The sequence below is a fragment of the Bombina bombina genome, chromosome 3 (genome assembly GCF_027579735.1).
Source record: "Bombina bombina isolate aBomBom1 chromosome 3, aBomBom1.pri, whole genome shotgun sequence".
In the NCBI taxonomy this organism is placed as follows: domain Eukaryota; kingdom Metazoa; phylum Chordata; class Amphibia; order Anura; family Bombinatoridae; genus Bombina; species Bombina bombina.
Window position 1 is genome coordinate 146,499,355 of NC_069501.1, and position 25,708 is coordinate 146,525,062.

A 25,708-nucleotide genomic window follows, 5' to 3' on the forward strand; every position below is an offset into this window, starting at 1 on the left:
CTTATATATCTGTACATATCTATATCTACATATAATCATGTATATATATATATATATATATATATATAGTTAGAGATATATATTATACAAAAAACATCAGATATATGTAGAAATGTGTATTTATGAAAAAATAGAGCATAATCTTGTTTCATGTCAAAATTAGCCAATTTGAGAATATGCGGTCGGGTTAGCACACTTGAGAATATGCGGTTGGGTTAGCGCTCCACTCGTAATCTGGCCCTAAAGGTACATTTTCCTGTGCTGCATCTAAAAGAAGATGTTTTATAAACCAATTTACATTATTTATGTTTATGATGTGTCCTGTCCATCAACAGATCTGTTGGAGCTAGCTGTATCAGTCATGAGCAATCTGCCATCAGGAATTAGCATGCATTTCTTTGTTTCAAAATTAATTTAAACCATTTTAACTTAGCTTTTCACATTAAAAAAAACTATTTTAACACTTAAATAGTACTGTTTGATATTCATAATGTATTTAATACATAATTTATTTTATTAGTTTAATTTTAATAGTAAACTAAACTAAGTAAAAAATAAATAAATCATTACTCGCCACTACATGAAACCAGCTGACAGAAGAGAAATAATTTATAACCAAGTCAAGAAAACAATAAAATGTCACCATATCACCGGACAGACTGTCAACTTGGTCCAATGTTGATAGGATATGATATAAAATAAATGACATAAACATACTTGTGTAGGGAGTGAACGACACTAACAAACACAAATTCTAATTTGTGACAAAATAATCTTTTCTTATTGTTTTAATACTTTACACTTTATTCAACTTACATCTTTATTATTTATCACTATTATTTAATAAATATGAAATGTATTTCAATTATATACAGTATATATATATCACAGATACAGAGGTTTTTTGTTTTTTTATTTTGACATTTTTATTTTTTTTGTAGTACCACTGCTTGCTATTTGCATTTGCCATTTTGTTTTTAATAAATAAACATTTATTTATTTTTTATTTATTTATAAAAATTGAGAATTGTATATACGTCATAAATAATTTGTTTGTTTTGTTTGATTATTTATTGTTATGTTTATATATTCCTACTCTTCAAGTGTGCATAATTTTAACATATTGCATTATTTTCCATTCTGTTTGATGCGGTTTTCACGTTCTCCAGATAAAGCACCTACAGGTTTGCGGAATAAAAAATGTTATTTGACAGTTTGCTATATGTGTTTTCTTTTTAGATGCAATCACATGTGACCCTGGAAATAACACAGTAAGGGGTAGCTTTAAAATATTGTCAGGAGCAACATACACCCCCAGCTTGCAAAACAGAAGCACAACAGACTTCAAAGTTCTTGCCTTTGATGTTCAACAAATGGTATGTTTTTTCAGAACTTCCTTCTGTTAGCAGTCTCATTATTTATTTATTTATTTATTTATTTATTTATATATATATATATATATATATATATATATATATATATATATATATATATATATATAAAAATATATATATATATATATATAAAAATATATATATATATATATATATATATATATAATATATAATATATATATATATATATATATATATATATATATATATATACTGTATATATATATTATTTTTTTATAAAAAATGAAAGTATATAAACTAATAACAATATTTTGCTTATCTTTATGTTGTATAGATCAATGAGATCTTTCAAGACAGTCGCCAAAAAAATGAATATAGAACATCAGACATTTTGGAATTTAGGTAAGGTAGTATGAAATATTGTCACTAATTATAAGTACAGACTCACACCATCAACTATAACATACAGCTTTTTAATGAATAACATTTTCCATGAAGTTTACAGATTATATTAGAATCTTGAGTCAATGTCATTAAAAGGTCATTTTACTCATAGACTATGTAAGATGTTAGCTCTAATTACAAGGTTTAGCAAAGAATCAAATTATATAGAGGGATAGACTCCTCAGAGCAGGAGATGGAGGATATTGTAGGGAGAAGAGGATTTAGAGTGTTAGAGAGTAGTTGTGTATGGTGTGTACATTCTTATAAAGGCTATTTGAAGGGTTGGGTGTTCTGTAGGGGCAGTGTTGCTGCATGTTAATAGATGATGGCCAGAGAGTGGGAAAGGGGAGTTAGTAAAGTGAGAGAAAGAACAAAGGTGGCTTAAAGGGACACTCAGGTCAAAATAAACTTTCATGATTCAGATACAGCATGTCATTTTAAACAACTTTCCAATTTACTTTCATTAAAAAAATATGCACAATCTCTTATAGTTACACTTTTTTTTAGTCACCAGCTCCTACTGAACATGTGCAAGAATTCACAGCATATACGTATATGCATTTGTGATTGGCTGATGGCTGTCACATAGTACAGGGGGAGTGGAAATATACATAACTTTAAAATGTGTTAGAAAAGAATCTACTACTCATTTGAAATTCAGAGTAAATGCTATTGTATTGTCTTGTTATCTTGCATTTGTTGATTATACAAATCTGCTGTGTTTACTGGTCCTTTAACTGCCCTAGAAGCAAGCTTTTTGCGCACATTCGGTTGCGCTTGTTTAATGTTTCGAAAGTTAACTGTTTTTGCTCACGCGCTAACCCGACACGTTTAAAAAGCTGAACTTAGGATAACGCATGCACGAATACCCGTTTCCCTATAGAAGTCAATTGAGCAAAAAAAGTGGAAATAAAAACTAAAAATACCCTATTAGCATGCAAACACAATCCCATATTGTCAAGTGCATCAATCCGACATGAAAATATTAATATTTCACATTCCAATGTTCTTCACATATGAGAATTGAAACTGAAACAAAGACATATGAATTGAATTGAAACAAAGACATTTCAATTCAAAATTATTATAATACAGATAAGAATATGACTAAAAAGTGGTATGATTAGTTTAAATCAGAACCAGACAATTGTTGATGTCTTAACATATTCTAAAGCAATCAGAACAATTCCTTGATTTTTTTCCAAGCTAAACAAAAAATACATGTATTGAAGAATCTGCACACTGTGTTAGTGGATACAATAAGTCTAAGCGAGAATATAACATAAATAAATGAGCAACTGACTTATTCCGATAGTTACATAGTTGGCATTAATACTTCAAGAATATAATTAATAGTTGCAACAAACTTATAAAATAAGCATACATGAGTATAGTGAAACAGCATCTTTTAGGAGAAACGATCTAGAGTGGGCATAGTTGTGTATCTACAAATTCGAGTGATAGGAATAGTTAATTGGTATTCTTAAATGTCTTGGAGGGGAGGTGTTCAGTGAAAAAGAGCTGCTCTAAGGTTGTAGGGGGGTATGATGGGGGGAAGGAGCTTCTGGCAAGGAGAGAATAAAGTATATGCGAGAATGCACTATAAGTTTTGTCTATTATTTGGTCCGAGTACTTCAAGTAACTGATGGAGAGTCAGTGGTGAAGGGCCTTTGTAGAAAGTTGGGAAGGGAGGGATCTTATGGTTGGTAGGTAGGTTTTGTCTGGGTTTCATGGAGGGGGTGCCGGGGTTACTCCACCACAAGGCGGGATATGTCAGTGTATAAAGAGAAAGAGGGAAGTTGGTGAATGTAATAGTGGGCTAATTAGGTTAGATACAATGGTACGAACAGCAATAAAACAAGTAAACTTAAACAAATAGATGCCTAAAGTACTGAGAAACACATTGCATTTGAGTAAAATAGGACATATTAATAACAGCATACATGTGAGTGAAATTCTAAGAAGTGAGTAGGATGGTATTGTTGTCGGTGTAGGTCGGGTCTATAAGGAGTATGCCTAAAGTGTAGTCAATAAGATGAATTAGCTTTTGATAAAGAGAAGGTCTACATGTCTTATGCATGATTCCTTATAGGATGATATTGAAGTCACTGAATGCATGAGGTCATAAAGGGTACCTCTATGTGGATTACTTCTCCTGAGTTTGTTTTGTTAAGAGTTGTGTATAAAGTATGATACTGGTTCAGACAACCCTTGTAATAGAATACTGATATAGAACCTATTAGAATTAAGTGTGTTAGTGTAGGTTGGTGAGGTTTGTAAATTAAATTACATCACAAGAGTCAGTAAAATGTGAATACTGTAACTAAAGGTTTGGGTGTCCGGATCATATTAGAGAAGAAAACTAAAATGATACTGAGACGTATTAGGGTTGGAAGCTAAGCGCTCTTGTAGTCTAATAGTGTCAAATGATATGAAGATGTACTAGTTAGACATGTAGGGTTGTTATATGATATAGTAGAGTTGTGAACACCCATGTCAACACACAGTGGCTATCTTATTATGTAACATGTATACATATGACAACCAGTTAGGTTAATGTTACTTTAGATAGGCTCAATCAAAGAATAAACTGAAAATCAATTTGTATGAATATAACAGTTAACATTTTAACACCTGAAACATAAACATTTTATAAACAGTTGAACTCTTCAAAAAGGATACCTAGCATCTGGATTGTAATCCCGAGACCATTAGTTAGGATAGAGATGAGAGGTCTAGTGTCCCCACCAGGAACCAGGGGTGGGGGGGGTGCTACTCTCCTCTGATTTACTGGTGAAAGTGTTTTGTAGGAGATGCATATTGTCCAAAGTTAATTCAAGTGTTCTACACATAAGTACAATATGCAATGATAGGAGTCTTTGTTATGAGCTGTCAGCTCCTTTCTCGTGGATTGGTGGTTGGGCCTTTTCGGTAATGGGAGCCATTCAGGTGCAGTAATATTGAGTTTGTCATTATTGTCCTCCGATCCTTTGTTTTGATCAGGGGGAGGGATGGATGTAGGCCCAGTGAGAGCAGAAGTTTCATGCCTTGGTCTGGCGTGGAAATGGCATAGGAATGTTCTTCAAATTAAAAAAATAGTTTAACGGGGAAGCCCCATCTGTATTTTACACTATTTTTGCGAAAATACTGAGTGACTTGTTGGAAAGTGCGTCTTTTGCTAGGGTATGAGAAGAGAATTGTGTGGTAAGGATCTTACAAATTTTTGTTTAGGATGAGGCCCTGAGCAGTTTTTCTTTGAATGTGTAGTAGTGTAGTCTAATTTTTATGTATCTCGGGGTACTTGAGTTAGCATTCCTGGGGCGGAGAGCTCAGTGGATTCTGTCGTGGTTCTTGGTCTTCTAAAGGTCTTAATAATTCTTTGAATAGACCCATCAAAAAGCCTGATAAATACGCCATCCGTACTTCCTCTGGGATACCACGTATCCTAATATTATTACGGTGTGACCTATCCTCTAAATCTGAGATAATTTCTGTCAGTGATTGAGTGTAAGAAAAGAGATTGGTGTGATCCATGCTAAGATCTTCATGTTTTCTTTCTAGCGCTTCAGTTTATCCTCCCAAAGATGATATGTCTCTCTTGAGTTCAGAGACTGACATCTTAAGCTCTTGTTTTAGAGATGTATGGATAGAATCCATTTTATCAGACAGCACTTTAATGGAGTCAATATAGAGGAGTGTGCAAGAAGGGATCTGTCTGTGGAGTGACTTTCATCTCTGTGTGATCCTTTGGTTGAGAGAATCGACTCTCTGGAATCTTCGTCTGACATATCTTGTTCATAGTGGGTTTTGCTATTAAAGTGATCTGCTAGAGTTCTTTTAGGAACATCAAACTGTTTCTGTTTCCTCTTTTGGGAAAGGTAAGATGTCTTCAAGTAGATATGTTACACCAGAGATTAAAGTACTTATCTTCCCCCAAGGCAGAATTGGTGGAGAGGGTAGGTCTGGCACCCCCTGGCTAGTAAAATTAGCACATAATTTCTGCTTAATGAAGTGACAAGAATATGGTAAGAAAAGAGAATAGGCAGGGTTCATGGGATTATTTAAGGTATTTGACTTGAGAGAAAGAATTTATGGGAGTGTTGCTTGATTGAAGGTCTACAAAAGTAAGTGTATATCTGTCTCTTTCCTGGGGAAGGTGCTCACACAGGGAGATGTAGGGAAAAGGAGTATAGAATATGACCCATAGGCAAAAAGGGCAGACAGGAAAGGGAGGAGAGAGGACAGGTAGTATTGAAGTTGGGTTACCTTAGTATGGCGGATGGATGGGTGGGTATCAATTGGAGTAGCAGCATTTTCACTTAAGGAGGTTGTACACTCAGCAAGTGGAGTAGTAAGTTTGGACAGTGGCTTTGTGTACCCGAGCCGAGAAAAGGATCACAGGTTGTGAGTAGCTCCACAGGTATATCAGGCCTGTACTCACTGAAGGAGAGCCCTTTAAAAATATGGGCTGTGCCATAACCCTGGGGATTTAGTTATATAAGTAATTCTTTTCCTTCTCAGGGCCAGGTAATAGGTGTCACATATTCAATTATTGTAGGTATCTGGGGCCCTTTAGGTGAGGTTGCAATCTCAGGAGGGAAGACACCTAGGCAGTATGGTAGTATAGGTAGAGTGCAAAGAGAGGCCTTATGGTGTTATATTGAGACCTAGAGACGTGAGGTAGTCTTTGGGGCCTATAGGTGTATATGCAGGCAAAGAACACACACTCGCCCCCTGCAGTTGTCTGTCCCAGGGTAGTCCTTAAGTCCAGGAGTGTGGGATGGCTGAGGATATACTCCGGTGGCTGTGAGGAGTAAGTAGTGGGAACCCAAGTCCATGCTGTGCTCATAGGTAGATGCTTGTACAGATGTAGAAGTCGATTAAGGCCAACTGGGGAGTAGTATTGTGGCAAGAAGGGAAATCTAACAGTGCCCATTCTGAATTTCTCAACTGTATGAGGATTCTGTGCAGTAGAAGGTCGGAACCGCTCCGGAATTCAGTTAGGCAGATAGAGCCAGAGCTCAATGTAGTAATGCGATGGGCCAGGCCCTGTACCCGTTCTCTATCCAGTCTCTGTATGGACCGGTTGTGGCTCCTCATGGTGTGCCATCTTGGCCTAGTTGTTCGTTGAGGAGATGTGGTGGCGTGAGGAGAATCTCCGAGTGATGTAGGTCACAGATTTGGTGCCAATTGGGTCTGTTCATTGAAGTAATAGTAGCCCTATATGGAAGGTTGCAGACCTTTTAGGTAGATCTCTGGCATCAGGAGGTAGAAGGGGTATGATGTGTGAAGGAAAGGAGATGTAGGGATTGTTGATTGCCCTTTAAATTTAGTTTGGTTAATGCATGGACTACAGAGTTTACGAAAAGTGCAACTTCTCAATCTTGTGGCTAGCTCCGCCCCGTCAGGAATATATATTTAAAAATAAATAGCACATATTCTGCTATGTACAGAATATTGGAATGTGAAATATTTACAGTAAATACATAGTATATCACTTTATTAAATATAAATATGTTTTTACTTGTTTTTATCTACTTAACTAAAAAGTGTTCCAATGCACTTACATATGGTTCTATATATGTGTACATACATATGTATTTAGTTGTTTATTTGTGAATATATATGTAAATACATATATACACATATAAATACATGTACATATAAATAAATAAATATATATATATATATATATTTATATATATAGAAACAGAACACAAGGTGGCACACGGTATAAAGGCTATACCTCTATTACAGCAACATATCAGGGCACCTGCCCCTTTCTCAAGCTAATCACAAATACACACTACACACACTTTATAAGCACAGCAATAAAACAGGTGTCCAATTAACACGCATGGGAGGGGTTAAGAAAAAATGACATAATCACAGATCATTTCATCAAACATTGAAACACTAAACATTAACCCTTGATTCATTATGGGTGTTTCAGACTACCTGAATAAAAACAAATGCAGCAAAACAACCACCACAATTAGTTGACATATATATCCAATAGAAGTTAAATATCAACTTGTACATGTGGATACTAACTGAGAACATATACCAATGCAAATTTAGATTAAAGGAAGGAGGTCAAACTCCCTATTAAGCCCCTTGGGGTGCCAAATCCATTTAGCTTTTCTTTCAAGGAGGTCCCTTTCTCTATCGCCGTCTCTTGGTTTTTTAGGGGCACTATCAATGATCATATATCTTAACTGGTTTGCCTGATGTCCTATTTCTGCAACATGTGCTGGTACAGGGAGGTATGACATTTTATCATTAAGTATTCTCGACTTTTATTGGCAAATGCAATCTCTTATCTTTTGCGTCGTTTCGCTTATGTACAGAAGCACACACGGACACTTTAACGCATAAACAACATAAGCCGAGCTGCAGGTATAAAAACCCTAAATGTTATATTGTTTCCCAGTGTATGGATGGTGAATGACACCACCCTTAATGATGTTGTTACATTGGGCACACCCCAAGCATGGAAAAGTACCATGCTTAGGGGTTCCAAAAAAACATAATTTATGCTTACCTGATAAATTCCTTTCTTCTGTAGTGTGATCAGTCCACGGGTCATCATTACTTCTGGGATATTACTCCTCCCCAACAGGAAGTGCAAGAGGATTCACCCAGCAGAGCTGCATATAGCTCCTCCCCTCTACGTCACTCCCAGTCATTCGACCAAGGACCAACGAGAAAGGAAAAGCCAAGGGTGAAGTGGTGACTGGAGTATAAATTAAAAAATATTTACATGCCTTAAAAACAGGGCGGGCCGTGGACTGATCACACTACAGAAGAAAGGAATTTATCAGGTAAGCATAAATTATGTTTTCTTCTGTTAAGTGTGATCAGTCCACGGGTCATCATTACTTCTGGGATACCAATACCAAAGCAAAAGTACACGGATGACGGGAGGGATAGGCAGGCTCTTTATACAGAAGGAACCACTGCCTGAAGAACCTTTCTCCCAAAAATAGCCTCCGATGAAGCAAAAGTGTCAAATTTGTAAAATTTGGAAAAAGTATGAAGCGAAGACCAAGTTGCAGCCTTGCAAATCTGTTCAACAGAGGCCTCATTCTTGAAGGCCCAAGTGGAAGCCACAGCTCTAGTAGAATGAGCTGTAATTCTTTCAGGAGGCTGCTGTCCAGCAGTCTCATAAGCTAAACGAATTATGCTACGAAGCCAAAAAGAAAGAGAGGTAGCGGAAGCTTTTTGACCTCTCCTCTGCCCAGAGTAAATGACAAACAGAGAAGACGTTTGTCGAAATTCCTTAGTTGCCTGTAAGTAAAATTTTAGAGCACGGACTACATCCAGGTTGTGCAGTAGACGTTCCTTCTTTGAAGAAGGATTTGGGCATAAAGAAGGAACAACAATCTCTTGATTGATATTCCTGTTAGTAACTACCTTAGGTAAGAACCCAGGTTTAGTACGCAGGACTACCTTATCCGAATGAAAAATCAAATAAGGAGAATCACAATGTAAGGCTGATAATTCAGAGACTCTTCGAGCCGAGGAAATAGCCATTAAAAATAGAACTTTCCAAGATAACAACTTTATATCAATGGAATGAAGGGGTTCAAACGGAACGCCCTGTAAAACATTAAGAACAAGGTTTAAACTCCATGGTGGAGCAACAGTTTTAAACACAGGCTTAATTCTGGCCAAAGCCTGACAAAAAGCCTGGACGTCAGGAACTTCTGACAGACGTTTGTGTAACAGAATGGACAGAGCTGAGATCTGTCCCTTTAATGAACTAGCAGATAAACCCTTTTCTAAACCTTCTTGTAGAAAAGACAATATCCTAGGAATCCTAACCTTACTCCAAGAGTAACCTTTGGATTCACACCAATATAGGTATTTACGCCATATCTTATGGTAAATCTTTCTGGTAACAGGTTTCCTAGCCTGTATTAAAGTATCAATAACTGACTCAGAAAATCCACGTCTTGATAAAATCAAGCGTTCAATTTCCAAGCAGTCAGCTTCAGAGAAGTTAGATTTTGATGTTTGAAGGGACCCTGTATCAGAAGGTCCTGTTTCAGAGGTAGAGACCAAGGTGGACAGGATGACATGTCCACCAGGTCTGCATACCAAGTCCTGCGTGGCCACGCAGGTGCTATTAGAATCACTGATGCTCTCTCTTGTTTGATTCTGGCAATCAATCGAGGAAGCAACGGGAAGGGTGGAAACACGTAAGCCATCCTGAAGTCCCAAGGTGCTGTCAGAGCATCTATCAGGACTGCTCCTGGATCCCTGGATCTGGACCCGTAACGAGGAAGCTTGGCGTTCTGTCGAGACACCATGAGATCTATCTCTGGTTTGCCCCAACGTCGAAGTATTTGGGCAAAGACCTCCGGATGAAGTTCCCACTCCCCCGGATGAAAAGTCTGACGACTTAAGAAATCCGCCTCCCAGTTCTCCACTCCCGGGATGTGGATTGCTGACAGGTGGCAAGAGTGAGACTCTGCCCAGCGCATTATCTTTGATACTTCCATCATAGCTAGGGAGCTTCTTGTCCCTCCCTGATGGTTGATGTAAGCTACAGTCGTGATGTTGTCCGACTGAAACCTGATGAACCCCCGAGTTGTCAACTGGGGCCAAGCCAGGAGGGCATTGAGAACTGCTCTCAATTCCAGAATGTTTATTGGCAGGAGACTCTCCTCCTGACTCCATTGTCCCTGAGCCTTCAGAGAATTCCAGACGGCACCCCAACCTAGAAGGCTGGCGTCTGTTGTTACAATTGTCCAGTCTGGTCTGCTGAATGGCATCCCCCTGGACAGATGTGGCCGAGAAAGCCACCATAGAAGAGAATTTCTGGTCTCTTGATCCAGATTCAGAGAAGGGGATAAGTCTGAGTAATCCCCATTCCACTGACTTAGCATGCACAGTTGCAGTGGTCTGAGGTGTAAGCGTGCAAAGGGTACTATGTCCATTGCCGCTACCATTAAGCCGATTACCTCCATGCATTGAGCCACTGACGGGTGTTGAATGGAATGAAGGGTGCGGCAAGCACTTTGAAGTCTTGTTAGCCTGTCCTCTGTCAGGTAAATCTTCATTTCTACAGAATCTATAAGAGTCCCCAGGAAGGGAACTCTTGTGAGTGGAACGAGTGAACTTTTCTTTTCGTTCACCTTCCATCCATGTGACCTTAGAAATGCCAGCACTAACTCTGTATGAGACTTGGCAGTTTGAAAGCTTGAAGCTTGTATCAGAATGTCATCTAGGTATGGAGCTACCGAGATTCCCCGCGGTCTTAGTACCGCCAGAAGAGCACCCAGAACCTTTGTGAAGATTCTTGGAGCTGTAGCCAATCCGAATGGAAGAGCCACAAACTGGTAATGCCTGTCTAGGAAGGCAAACCTTAGGTACCGATAATGATCTTTGTGAATCGGTATGTGAAGGTAAGCATCTTTTAAATCTACAGTGGTCATGTACTGACCCTCTTGGATCATAGGTAAAATTGTCCGAATAGTCTCCATCTTGAACGATGGAACTCTTAGGAATTTGTTTAGGATCTTTAAGTCCAGGATTGGTCTGAAAGTTCCCTCTTTTTTGGGAACCACAAACAGATTTGAGTAAAACCCCTGTCCCTGTTCCGATCGTGGAACTGGATGGATTACTCCCATTAACAAGAGCTCTTGTACGCAGCGTAGAAACGCCTCTTTCTTTGTCTGGATTGTTGACAATCTTGACAGATGAAATCTCTCTCTTGGAGGAGAGTATTTGAAGTCCAGAAGGTATCCCTGAGATATTATCTCTAGCGCCCAGGGATCCTGAACATCTCTTGCCCAAGCCTGGGCGAAGAGAGAAAGTCTGCCCCCCACTAGATCCGATCCCGGATCGGGGGCCCTCAATTCATGCTGTTTTAGGGGCAGCAGCAGGTTTCCTAGTCTGCTTGCCCTTGTTCCAGGACTGGTTAGGTTTCCAGCCTTGTCTGTAGCGAGCAACAGCTCCTTCCTGTTTTGGTGCAGAGGAAGTTGATGCTGCTCCTGCTTTGAAATTACGAAAGGAACGAAAATTAGACTGTCTAGTCTTGGCTTTGGCTTTGTCCTGAGGCAGGGCATGGCCTTTACCTCCTGTAATGTCAGCGATAATCTCTTTCAACCCGGGCCCGAATAAGGTCTGCCCTTTGAAAGGTATATTAAGCAATTTAGACTTAGAAGTAACATCAGCTGACCAGGATTTTAGCCACAGCACCCTGCGTGCCTGAATGGCGAATCCTGAATTCTTCGCCGTAAGTTTAGTAAGATGTACTACGGCCTCCGAAATGAATGAATTAGCTAGTTTAAGGACTCTAAGCCTGTCCGTAATGTCGTCCAGAGTAGCTGAACCAATGTTCTCTTCCAGAGACTCAATCCAGAATGCCGCTGCAGCCGTGATCGGCGCAATGCATGCAAGGGGTTGCAATATAAAACCTTGTTGAACAAACATTTTCTTAAGGTAACCCTCTAACTTTTTATCCATTGGATCTGAAAAAGCACAGCTATCCTCCACCGGGATAGTGGTACGCTTAGCTAAGGTAGAAACTGCTCCCTCCACCTTAGGGACCGTTTGCCATAAGTCCCTTGAGGTGGCGTCTATTGGAAACATTTTTCTAAATATCGGAGGGGGTGAGAACGGCACACCGGGTCTTTCCCACTCCTTAGTAACAATTTCAGTAAGTCTCTTAGGTATAGGAAAAACCTCAGTACTCGTCGGTACCGCAAAATATTTATCCAACCTACACATTTTCTCTGGTATTGCAACTGTGTTACAATCATTCAGAGCCGCTAACACCTCCCCTAGTAATACACGGAGGTTTTCCAGTTTAAATTTAAAATTTGAAATATCTGAATCCAGTCTGTTTGGATCAGAACCGTCACCCACAGAATGAAGTTCTCCGTCCTCATGTTCTGCCACCTGTGACGCAGTGTCTGACATGGCCCTAATATTATCAGCGCACTCTGTTCTCACCCCAGAGTGATCACGCTTACCTCTTAGTTCTGGTAATTTAGCCAAAACCTCAGTCATAACAGTAGCCATATCCTGTAATGTGATTTGTAATGGCCGCCCAGATGTACTCGGCGCTACAATATCACGCACCTCCCTCTGAGCGGGAGATGTAGGTACTGACACGTGAGGCGAGTTAGTCGGCATAACTCTCCCCTCGTTGTTTGGTGAAATTTGTTCAATTTGTACAGATTGACTTTTATTTAAAGTAGCATCAATACAGTTAGTACATAAATTTCTATTGGGCTCCACTTTGGCATTGCAACAAATGACACAGCTATCATCCTCTGAATCAGACATGTTTAACACACTAGCAAATAAACTTGCAACTTGGAAATACAATTCAATTAGAATAATATTAAAAACGTACTGTGCCTTTAAGAAGCACAGAAGATCTATGACAGTTGAAAATTAATAAATTTAAACAGTTATAGCCTCAATCCTTGTAAACAACACAACTTTAGCAAAGGTTTAATCCCATTAGCAAAGATAACAAATTCTGAAAGCAGGAAACAAATTACAGAATAAACGTTTTTTATCTCAGTCAAACTATAATTCTCACAGCTCTGCTGAGAGAAATTACCTCCCTCAAAATAAGTTTTGAAGACCCCTGAGCTCTGTAGAGATGAACCGGATCATGCAGGGAATACAATGAGTTTCTGACTGAAATATTTGATGCATAGTAAAAGCGCCAAAAAACGGCCCCTCACCCTCACACACAGCAGTGAGGGAGAACAGAAACTGTCAGAAAACAGATTAAGCAACTGCCAAGTGGAAAAATAGTGCCCAAACATTTATTCACTCAGTACCTCAGCAAATGAAAACGATTTTACATTCCAGCAAAAACGTTAAACATAATCTCTAGTTATTAAACAGCTTTATGTATTTCTTACAGTGTAATTCTAGTGAAGTACCATTCCCCAGAATACTGAAGTGTAAAGTATACATACATGACATTATATCGGTATGGCAGGATTTTCTCATCAATTCCATTGTCAGAAAATAAAAACTGCTACATACCTCTATGCAGATTCATCTGCCCGCTGTCCCCTGATCTGAAGTTTACCTCACTCCTCAGATGGCCGAGAACAGCAATATGATCTTAACTACTCCGGCTAAAATCATAGCAAAACTCTGGTAGATTCTTCTTCAAACTCTGCCAGAGAGGTAATAACACACTCCGGTGCTATTTTAAAATAACAAACTTTTGATTGAAGATATAAAACTAAGTATAATCACCATAGTCCTCTCACACATCCTATCTAGTCGTTGGGTGCAAGAGAATGACTGGGAGTGACGTAGAGGGGAGGAGCTATATGCAGCTCTGCTGGGTGAATCCTCTTGCACTTCCTGTTGGGGAGGAGTAATATCCCAGAAGTAATGATGACCCGTGGACTGATCACACTTAACAGAAGAAATTTACTTTGAATATTAGATGTTTTAGCAGTAGACATGCACGTACCAACTTCTTACCTATAGTAATGCCTTTGCGATACGAGGCTCTAGGACACTCCTGAAACTCCTTAATCTCTGGACAGGCTTCCTTTAACATAAACCAATTTTTTTAAATTATATTTAACACTTTTTTGTTCATGGTATTATATGAACTCACAAAATTTAATCTGGTTGGATTTATTATCCTACTTCTGATTGGGTTTTTAAAACGAATTCTTAGCTTTCTGTGTACTATAACCTCTGCTGACAAATTTTTCCTTCATGTCCCTGGATCTAAATTCCTTAGTGTTTGGGTCTGACACTATCCTATCAACTCTAAGCAGCTGTGACTTAGGCACGCTCTGAAAAAATTGGGGCGGGTGAAAACTACTTTTATGTAACAGGGTGTTCCTGTCTGTAGATTTAACAAACAAATCAGTTATCAACCTGCCATCCTGTTTGAGGACCATAGTGTCCAAAAATTCCACTATATTTTGATCATACTTACTACTGAATTTCAAAAAAGAAACAGCATTTTCAATATTTGATTTAAACTCTGATAGTTACTCCGGGGGACAGCGCCACACGATGAACAAGTCATTAATGTTGCAGAACCACCCCTCACAGTATCACAGTATTGACTGAAACGTGGATTTGTGTACACATGCCTCTCTTCGATGGCATCCATTTCCAAACAGGCATAGGATGGGGCCACATTGGACACCATCGCTGTGCCTATTTTTTTGCATAAAAAATTGATTTTCGAATAGAAAAAAGTTATTAGTCAAAACCAAATGGAGTAGCTGAACTAACCATTCAAGCTGTGCCTCATTATACAGATTGCTTTTCAACAAAGCCTCTCTTACACAGTCCACCCCCACAATGTGGGTTATAACCATGTAGAGAGAATTCACATCCTAAGTGGCCAGTATAACTCCCTCATCCATATAATGTAACTCTGTAATCTTTTCTATAAATTGTACAGTATCCCTTACATATGATTTTCCTTTTGTGACAAGAGGTGCCAGCACTTTATCCAAAAACTGAGCAGTGGGGCTTAAAAGTGAATATATATATATATATATATATATATATATATATATATATATATATATATATATTGAAAATAATCACCCCCCTGGAAAATAATCACATTTTTGTTGCTTTGCAGCATGAAATAAAGACAGACACAGTTTTTTTTATCCAGTTGTAATTTCTCAGTGTGATTTATAACATCCAAGTGAAAGATATAACACCAACATGTCAGGCAAAAATAAAGACAATTCAAAAACAGAATCACTGAGTTGGAAAAAGGATCAACCCCTCCTAAAATTACTTATAAACTCAATCAGGTGTAGTTAATCACCTTCTCAACTCAACACACAAAAACATTTGATCTTCAACTGATATCAGCTGTGGGCATATTGATTAGCTTAGCATGAAAAGAGCTTTCCTATGGCATCTCAGTCCCTGGCAGTGCAACTGAAGCAAACAATCAACGATGGGTGGCAAGGCACTGTCAAAAGGTCTCCGGGATAATACTGTGGACAGGCACAAGTCAGGAGATGGATACAAGAAAATATCAAAGGCTTTATTAGTGCCTAGAAACACAGTGAAGTCTATTATTAAGAAGTGGAAGGTATTTGGTACAATCCAGACCCTCACTGGATCTGGACATTGCTCCAAACTGGATGAAAAAAGCAGGAGGAAACTGGTCAGAGAAGCAACACTGAAGCAGTTGAAGGAAAATATGACAAAGAATGATCATTGTGTGCATGTGACAACAATATCACAAATTCTCCACAAATGTGGCTTGTATGGGAGGGTTGCAAGAAAAAAAGCCACTCCTCAAGAAAGGCCACATGCAGTAATGACTCAGCTTTACCATAACACACCTAGGAGATTCTGAGGCCACATGGAAAAAGGTGTTATGGGTCACATGAGACTAAAATTTAATTATTTGGCCTTAACATTAAACAATATGTCTGGAGGAAATCCAATACAGCTCACCATCCAAAAAACACCATACCTACAGTAAAGCATGGAGGTGGTAATATCCTATTATGGGGGTGTTTCTCTGCAGCAGGCACTGAAGCCCTTTTGAGGATAGAAGGAATAATGGATGGGGCAAAATACCGTCAAATTTTTGAGGAAAATCTGCTGCCCTCTGCCAGGAATTTGTCAATGGGAAGAAGGTTTACATTCCAACATGACAATGACCCAAATCACACAGCAAATATGACCACACAGTGGTTGAAGGAGAAAAAGGTGAATGTCCTTTCATGGCCTAGTCAGAGCCCAGACTTAAACCCCATTGAATATCTCTGGCATGACTTAAAGACTGCAGTCGACAAACGGTCACCATCAAATGTAACGGAACTGGAGCATTCTGCAATGAAGAGTGGGCAAATATTGCACAGTCTAGATGTGCAAAGTTAGTAGCGACATATGCCAACAGACTAAAGGCTGTGATTAAAGCAAAGGGTGGTTCAACAAAATACTGACACAAGGGGGTGATCCTTTTTCCATCTCAGTGATTCTGTTTTTGAATTGTCTATATCTTTGTCTGACATGTTGGTGTTCTATCTTTCACTTGGATGTTATAAGTTGCACTGAGTAATTACAACTGGATAAACAAAAACTGTGTATGTCTTTATTTCAGGCTGCAATGCAACAAAATGCGATTATTTTTAAGAAGGGTGATTCTTGCCCTTTGCTTGCTTTTTTTCACTAACACCTGAGACCTCATATCTTTGAGCCTTTATAGCTTTTGTCTGCATTTTTTTTAATTAATTTTTATTAGATGGTGTTATTGTGAGTGTACCTTGAAATGTATGTTTGATGTGTTTTATGACATATTTTTGTTTTGCAAAACAGTTAACCAGAGTTTTGAGGTTGCGGTAATCATTCTAGCATAAATCACGTTTACTTAAAACAAGTAATAAGTACAGTCACAAAATAATTTAGAAATTAATTACAAAGCATTTTAGAAAATGCTTTCTACTATTTATCATGGGATGATAGGTCAAAGCTTGACAAGAATCAATTTTGAATTGCAATGTTTATATACTGTAAAAAAAAAAAATAAGATTATTCTTCCAAGTATATTTGATTAAATTTTCCCCAAATCAAGACAAATATGAATTTAGTTCAATTAAAAAAACAAAAAAAAAAGAATTTGCTTTGATCCTAAACTTCAACATAATAAATTACAATAAATGACGCAGTGGAGGGCTAATGGACTAAAAAAGTCAGTAAATGTAAAAATGTAATAAACAATTTATTCTAAGTGGGCATAGGCACTGCAGGATTTAACAAACATTAGTAATTGTGTTCACTTCTCTAAATTAAAAGCTGCTTTAGAAATGTAATGTTCTTTTCTATTTCACATTACCATTGAATTTATTCAGACTGAATTAAATTGCATTTCCATTTTCTACATTTAGCTAACATTTTTTTTCTCATTTTCTAATAATAAGAAGAAATTAAACTGAGATTTTGTATTTACCATGCTCAAAAAGCAACAAATTTGAATTACAATTTCAAGAAAAAGGAGTAGACACAGGAAGGTGAAAAATTAAGATGTGCATGTGATTCTTAAGTGAGAGGGGTTCTCAGACTGAATTGAGGCCCATTTCTCCGCAGAGTGCCGTGTATACCAGAGAGATGTATTTGGAGTATGGGAAGTGTCTTATTTTCCATATCATGGGATATTAGTCACAAGCCTTCCTTTGCTTAATACTGCTGGGTCTTCAGTATACTCCTATTCTAAATCCTCTGCTGATATGTTTCACCAATGGTTTGGATTTCTACTGTTTCTTCCAGTAGATGAGTGTCTGTTGGCAAGTAATATTTGTATTTAATTGGCACTCTGTAAGCCTTTTGGGTAATGTGTATATATATATATATATATATATATATATATATATATTTTTTTATTTATTTTTTTCTAAGATATATATCTCTTGGACAGAATTTTTACTTTATGTTATTCCCCTTTATATTGAAGTAATATTCAAAATTTTAGGCTCTCATTAGGTTTTGGCGTACACAAACATTTTTTCCCACGTGTCAGCCTTTGGGTCTATGTGCGTCAGGTTAGTGTATACAAACCATCTAATTTGCAAATGTCGTTTTGTTCCGCAGTTATTCTTTTTCTTTCGGTTCAGGTTAGTGCACATATATCCTCTGTTTTAAGCATGTCAGGGTTTGGTACACTTTTTTCTTTATTTGCCATTGGATTTTGCGCACGCTTCCTAGCTGTTAGCACGTCATCCAGTCATTGTATGTGGAGTTTGTTTGTCTCCCTCTACATTTTTGTTTTGCATTAGCAAGACTGGCCTAGTAAGTTTTTTAAGAGCTACTTTTGGAGGGGTTAAGTTTTTTCTTTTCTCTTTCAGCAGCACATGCCTTAATGGTTTTATGCATTCAGACCAATATGTTGCTGCTGTTCCTTCTAAGAGTAGTATTGCTCCTTCTGTTTGTTCTTTTGTTCTTTACAGGGACGTTCAACTTACTTTGCATCTAGTGTAAAGGACTTCATCTGTTCAACGGTTTCTGAAATGTTGTTATGCCGCCTTACAGTAAGCATAAAAGGTCAGTTCTACATTTTACTTCTACTATAGTTTTAAACTTCTGTTAATGTTTCTGATGAGTATTCCAAGGGAAAGGATTTCTCTGATCAATTTCTGGATAGGATTTTTTAGTTTGTTGTTCTACCATTTGGTCTAGCTACAGCTCCAATAATCTTCCCAAAGGTTCTGGGTACCCTTCTATTGGTGATCAGAACTCAGGGTATTGCTCTATCTTCATCTTTACATTTAGCAGACTCTCACACCCACACACTGTTGTTTCTTCAACAGCATGTTTGAAAGATCAATTTTCCAAAAAGTTTGTTGGCTCATCAGACAAAGGTTACTTTTTCTGGGGGTACAAATAGATTAATTTTCCATGAGAATATCTTTTTAGAGATCTTAGAAGACTGAAGCTGGTTTCAGCTTGTCAAAGCCTTCAGGCTCTGTCTTTTCCCTCAGTCACTCTTTGTATGGAGGTATTAGGTCTCATGATTGCTGTGTCGGATGCTATTCCATTTGCTTGGTTTCACATGAGGCCTCTTTAGCTTTGTATGCTTTGTCATTTGTGCAGGGATCATATTTAGATCACAGAAAAAGTAAGTCTCAGTCTTGGTAACTGGATCATCAGCACATTATGCAGGGCTCCTTTTGCTCATCCTACTTTGACTGTGATTACTACAGATGCAAGTCTTTCAAATTAGGGAGCTCTCTTGGGGTCTCTGAGAGCACAGGGGGTTTGGGCTCCTCATGGGGTAAGGTTGTCAATATATTTTTTTAGAACTCCATGCTATTTTCAGAGCTCTTCAAAGTTGGCCTCAGTGGAAAAGGGAGCCTCATCTCCATTTCCAATTAGATAATGTCACAGCAGTGGCTTATATCAATCATCAATGGGAAACACACAGTTCTCTAGACATGAGGGAAGTGTCTAATATTATATCATGGACAGAAGTACATTTTTTGTCTAATTTCTGCTGTTCATATTCCAGGAGTGAACAATAAGGAAGCAAATTTTCTCAGTCGTCAGTCTATGCATCCAGGGGATTAAGCTCTACAGATTGTGGATCTTTCGGGTTACCCAGGTTTAGATCTGATGGCTTCTCATTTAAATAACAAACTTCCCAGGTACTTTGTGAGGTCCCTGGATACTCGGGCGGAGATTGTTAAAGCTCAAGTAGCTACTTGGTCTTTTCAGCTTACTTATGTGTTTCCTCCTCTGGTTTTTCTTTCTGGAGTAATTTCCAAGATCAGGCAAGAGGAAGCATCAGTAGTTCTGACTGCTCCAGCTTGGCCTTACAAGGTTTGTAATGCATCTGATCCAGTTACCTGCTTGGCCTCTTCGTCTACCACCAAACCTTTTGTCTCAAGGTCTGTTTTTCAACCAGGATCTCAAGTCTCTAAGTTTGATGGCTTGTAAATTGAACAGTTTGTCCTTAGACATACAGATTGTTTTTAATTCTTTGATTGAGACTTTGATTCAGCTTGTAAGCTTGTGACAAGGAAGCTTTATCATATGTTTTGGAAAGCCTTTATTTCTTGAGGTATGGACCATGGCTTTTTTTTCCCTTCTTTCAGAATTTCTAGGTGTGACAGACTCCGGCTACCCTGACTTGGCAGCTTTGCCAAAGGACCTTCCCATACTTGGAACATGCTGCGATGTAGCAGAGAAAGTGTTTATAGCAGAGCCCATCCAAATAACTAGACAGGCTAGCATTCAGGTGAAACACAAAGAACAACTTTATTGTGGAAAACACACTACCTTTATACACCCAGATCTCCTGCCATTCTCACCCCTCCAGACAGGCTGGCACCCCCCAATAGTGTCCATTGTCTTATACAGTCCCAGTGATAAAGAGGTGATCCTGGGGGAGTGGCGGCATTTCCAGGGTTTCCTTGGAAAGCTCTCGCTCCCCAGATGCCACAGCATGATCTGTCGCTGGGGTCCGGAGTTGCAGCCTGGGAAAGATATGGAGGTGGGGGTGTCCAAAACCTCTGGTTCCCAAGGGAACTCCCATCTGGCAATCATCCCACCCCCTGGTCCTCCCTAGGGGCTATCAATCCACAAAAAAGTGGAGTTCTGGGGCAAAGGGCAGCTGGAGCGACCTGGGGTAAAGGGAAGTGGGTATCCAGTGTGGTGTGGCTGGCTGGCAGTTCCAGGAGCCTGACTAGCCAAGAAGGGTTTTCCCTGACAGAGAACAGCTCCTTTGGTTGGATGTGCAAAACACCAAAATGAACCAAGCGTCCTGGAGATCGTGAAAGCTCCCAAAAGTTCAAATCCGCTGACAAATATGAGGGGGCTAGGTAGAGGGGGGGGTGGAGGTTTAACCTTAGCAGCCTGGTATATGTGACAGCTCCCCCTTCCAGTCCAGCAGACCTGGCTATATCCACTCACGGGCGAGCCTTGGACTCTCCAGGGAGCTATTCTGATTCAGTTTGCTGGCAAAGGTCCGTCAGTGTTTCCATTGCTTTTTCCCAGCCTGTATTGAATGGTGAAGTTAAAGTTAGCTACCAGGTAGGTTGTGTCATTTAGCTGAGTTCCTTGATTGGAGAGCACTTCCCTGGGAAAACCTACCCTGGTAAATATCCGGAGCAGTGCATCTGCCACTGTCTCTGCCTGGACATTAGACAGAGGGATCGCCTCTGGGTACCAAGTGTCATAATCTACCTTTGCCAGTATATACGTTTTCCTGGTAGGGCTGGGATGGGGCAATGGACCAATAATATCTATGGCGACCAGGATGAAGGGTTTGTCAATGATGGGGAGGGGGTGTCAGAAGGCTTTGGAGTAGTCCCCTGTCTTTCCTACTCTCTGGCATATGTCACAGGTCCTACAATACTGCCTAATATCATCTCTAACCCCTGGCCAAAAGAATGTCTGGGAATGTCATGCCCTATCTGCAGCAGTTCATACTGATACTTCTGCGGTACCACCAGCTGGCGTTTGGGCACCGGCCACTTTTTCCTCTCATAAATCCTGTACTGGAGCCCCCTTTCCCACTCAAAACATTCCCCTCCAGGGCCATTGGGGTCAGTCCCTTCTCATTCACGGTAAGGAGCTAGGGTTGGGTTGCTCAATGTCTTCTGGGAGAAGTCAGTGGGAGACGTCCAGGGGAGCTGGTCGGTGGGCAGGGCAGGAGTCAGGGCAGAGTGGCTTACCTGTGTCACCAGATCATGCGCCGTTGCCTGGCATCTGGCTTGCTGATGGGTGGTGACAGGGCAAACATCTGTGGGGTTATCCCACACAAAGGCTGAAGCAAGGTGGCCGAGGTAATTTCCCAACAAGAATGGCTTGGCAGATGGCTCATGATTCTTACTTCCATAGCGCATTAGTCGGTAACCTCTGGCCGGAACCCTTGGCCACTGAGGCAGAGGGGGATTCCTTGGACTCCACTCTGGGCACTCTCATCTCATGTGGCCCGTCCGTCCGAACTCGTAACACCCCCGGGATGAGCTGGACCCTGAGGGGCGGACAGGTGCCGGCCGAGTCTGGGGGTACCGGGTAAGTTCTGGAGTGCAGGAAGAGGTGGGAGCGGAGCGGGTCACTGGTCGGGGCTCAGGGATGGTCTGGCGCTGGGTAGCCAAGCATTGATCCGCCATGATGGCTGCCTGGTTGGCTGTTGTAGGCCCCTTATCTTTGACCCAGTCCTGGACCTTCACCAGGAACTGGTTGTAGAAATGCTCCAACAAAATGAGCTGGGTAGCCTCTTCCAAGGAAGTTACATGGCAGCCTGCAAACCAAAAGTCCAAGGACCGGGTGAACTGGTGGGTCCACTCTGTGAATGACTGCATATCTTGTCTTTTTAGTTCCTTCGGCATAAGACCATAGGGGGCAAGGATGTGCTCTATATCTCCTTTTTTCAAACTTATGAAGCATCTGTCCTGATCTTTCCTGACATATCTTAGGATCAGAGACTATTCCATTAACACAAATCAACTGTGACTTAGGGACACTTTTAAATACCCTGGGAGGGTGAAAAGTTTTTCTATGCAATAAAGTATTGTGGTCAGTTGGTTTGGTATTCAAGTCTGCCTCCATACCCCTTTTTCCTTCGATTTTATACACTACTGTATCAAGAAACTCAATCTCTCTAATATTAATTTTTGCAGTAAATCTCAAAAAGGGGACTTGTCTCTCTACCTTTTCTCTTAATCTGAGCAATGTTTAAGGGGTGCCCCACCACAAGATGAGCAAGTCATCTATGTAGTGAAACCACCCACACATAATTCCTGGTACAATGGGTGTGCATAAATTAATTTCTTTTCGATTGTATTCATCACCAGACATGCATATGATGGGGCCACATTGGACCCCATTGCTGTGCCATTTGTTTAGATGAAAAAATTGTCTTCAAATCTAAAAAAGCTATTAGTCAGAACCATTTCCAATAACCCAATTAAGAAATCTCTTTGTGCATCACTGTATTGTCTACTATGTGATAGTGAGTTTTGTACACTGTCAATCCCCATATAATGAGGAATGACAGTGTACAAAGATGTCACATTCCAGGTGGACAACAAAACTCCATCCAAATTAGAAAATTGTTTTGTTTTATTGATAAAGTCCATAGTATCCTTGACATAGGACTTCTGCTTGGTAACCAATGGCGACAATAGTCTGTCCAAAAACTGTGCTGTTGGGCTCAATACAGAGCTATTCCCTGCTACAATGGGCCACCCAGGGGGATCAACCATACTCTTATGGATCTTGGGAACCACATAAAATACAGGGGTCACTAGATGTTGGGGCAGTAGAAAGTCAGCTAATTTCTGGTTAATTATGCCATTTTGGAGCCCCTTTTCTATCTTTTTCCTTAGGTGACGTGTAATGTGTCTTGATGGATCACTTCCTAATCTTTCATATGTTGTGGTGTCACCTAATTTTCTCAGGACCTCAGTTCTGTATTTGTCAGTTTCCATTACTACCAAGGCACCACCCTTGTTGGCTGGCTTGATAGTAAGGTTTTTATCCTCCTATAACGATTTTAAAGCAAGTAAATCCGTTTTAGTTAAATTTTAATGTTTCTCCTTATGTGGTGGTTTGTTAATAAGAGACTTAAATTCCACTCTACCACTTTAATAAAGGTTTCCATTGCTTAAAGATTTACTCTATGAAGAGGCTAAATGGATTTTGCAAATAGATAATATGTCCCTCAGAGATTAAATAGGGAATTTGATCTTATGCCCCTTATTCAATAATCAGTCTATAGAAAAATAGGTGTAAATTAAATATGTCCATTTAAAAGTAGGGAACTGTAGGTGATAAGTTGATGGGTGATAAAGTCCTATTCAGGCAGTCTAGAGTTAAAGTATGGAGGGCTGTATATGATATTGATGTCATGATGATGTAACAGTATTACACGCTCATATGAGGCCTGTGGATTGGTCACTCATTGTGTGTGTTTTTGTATAAATTCCATTGTATAAAATTGTTTGTTAGCTTGAGAAAGGAACAGGAGCCCCGAAACATTGCTCTATTAAAAGGTTATCCCTTACCTTGGAGTGCTACCTTCTCTTTCTGTTTTTATACATGGCACTTATTTATGTTTGTGCTCTGCATGCTATTACTGGAGTTGTTATTATTGGTGATTATTTTAATAATATATTATAAGTTATTTTTAATAGACTGGATAAATTGCCATGGTGGAGTGGTAGCAGCTCTATGTGATTTCTGGGTCATTCGATTAAAGTTTCCCACTCTAGTTTTCGGGATTTTTGTTATTTAGAGAAAGGTCCAATGCATTTTTGGGACACCGAATCATAAAGAGGAGAATATTTGGATAGAAATTTTTAAAAAAATGAGGTGATACACAGAGCACTTGGCAGATGGTTAAACATTTGGCGATAGCTGACATACAGGGCTAGATTACTAGTGGAGCACAAAAAATATTAACTCTAACAGCACATACGTTAAATTAGTAGCATTTTTATTCTTGTGCTCATTTTAGAAATTGAAAGTAGAACGTTTTTACTCCAGCAAAAGCATCAGGGGTGCTAACTTCTGGAGGTCAGATAGTGTGGCTGCGCTAGCTCTCTAACTCCATAGACTTCTACAGGGTGTGATATACAATTCACACACTAATCAGAAGGTGCACTAAGCCAAGTGTGCTAAAGCTGAAGGTGTATTAAGAAATATTTGAAATAGCATTGTTCTTCATTTATAAGAAACATGTATTTTTACATGTTTACATTTTGTGCACCTCCCTCTGATTATGGGAACCTCCATTTTGGAACCTAGTTTACACTGCAGGTATTTGAAGGAGAGTTTCTGCACATGAGCAAACACAGCACTTGAGTGCAGTGAGGGATGGATTTCAATATGAGGGCACCCATGACTAGAGGGAGGTGGGGCATAACCTCAATACTATGCTTATAAAGTGTGTTTTGTGTACATATTGGTGTATATATTGATTTTTTTGCCATCGGTTATGATTTGCTACAATTGTGTCTTATGTATGTGTGTGTTTGCTTATGTGTGTGTCCGTATGTGCTTACAATCAGCAAATGCCATTTTAACAATAATATTTATACATGATGATTAGTTCTCACTTTTTATTATATTTTAGAAATGGCAGTGTCATTGTGGAATTCTTTCTTTATTTTACACAACTGATACCAACAGAAAATATACAATCTGAACTAATCCTTGGTATTGAAGGAAATAAGTCGGAACTAACAAAGACATTTTTAATAGATCTTAACAGTGTAATCATCACAGGTGAGTTTTTTTTTTAAATGTTTTTATATATAGGTATTGCAAATAAATAAAACATATTTAAAGTAAAAACAAAATGAATTGTATATACTGCATAAAGCATATTATATTTGATCAATGAAGAAGTTTGTAAAAAATATGTTTTTTCAAGGGTTATGTACCTGGGTTTTCTGAGACAGCAAAAATTACAA

General features: G+C 39.1%; 1 protein-coding gene across 1 annotated transcript in view; it reads left to right on the top strand.

Annotated features, from left to right (window-relative positions):
• Nucleotides 1–25,708, top strand: part of TMPRSS15 (transmembrane serine protease 15) — an 839,864-nt gene that overhangs the window by 36,751 nt on the left and 777,405 nt on the right. Inside the window, exons 2-4 of the mRNA XM_053705190.1 lie at nt 1,240–1,376; nt 1,690–1,757; nt 25,369–25,520. Coding sequence (XP_053561165.1) covers nt 1,240–1,376; nt 1,690–1,757; nt 25,369–25,520 — 357 coding nt within the window. The remainder of the gene's footprint in view (nt 1–1,239; nt 1,377–1,689; nt 1,758–25,368; nt 25,521–25,708) is intronic.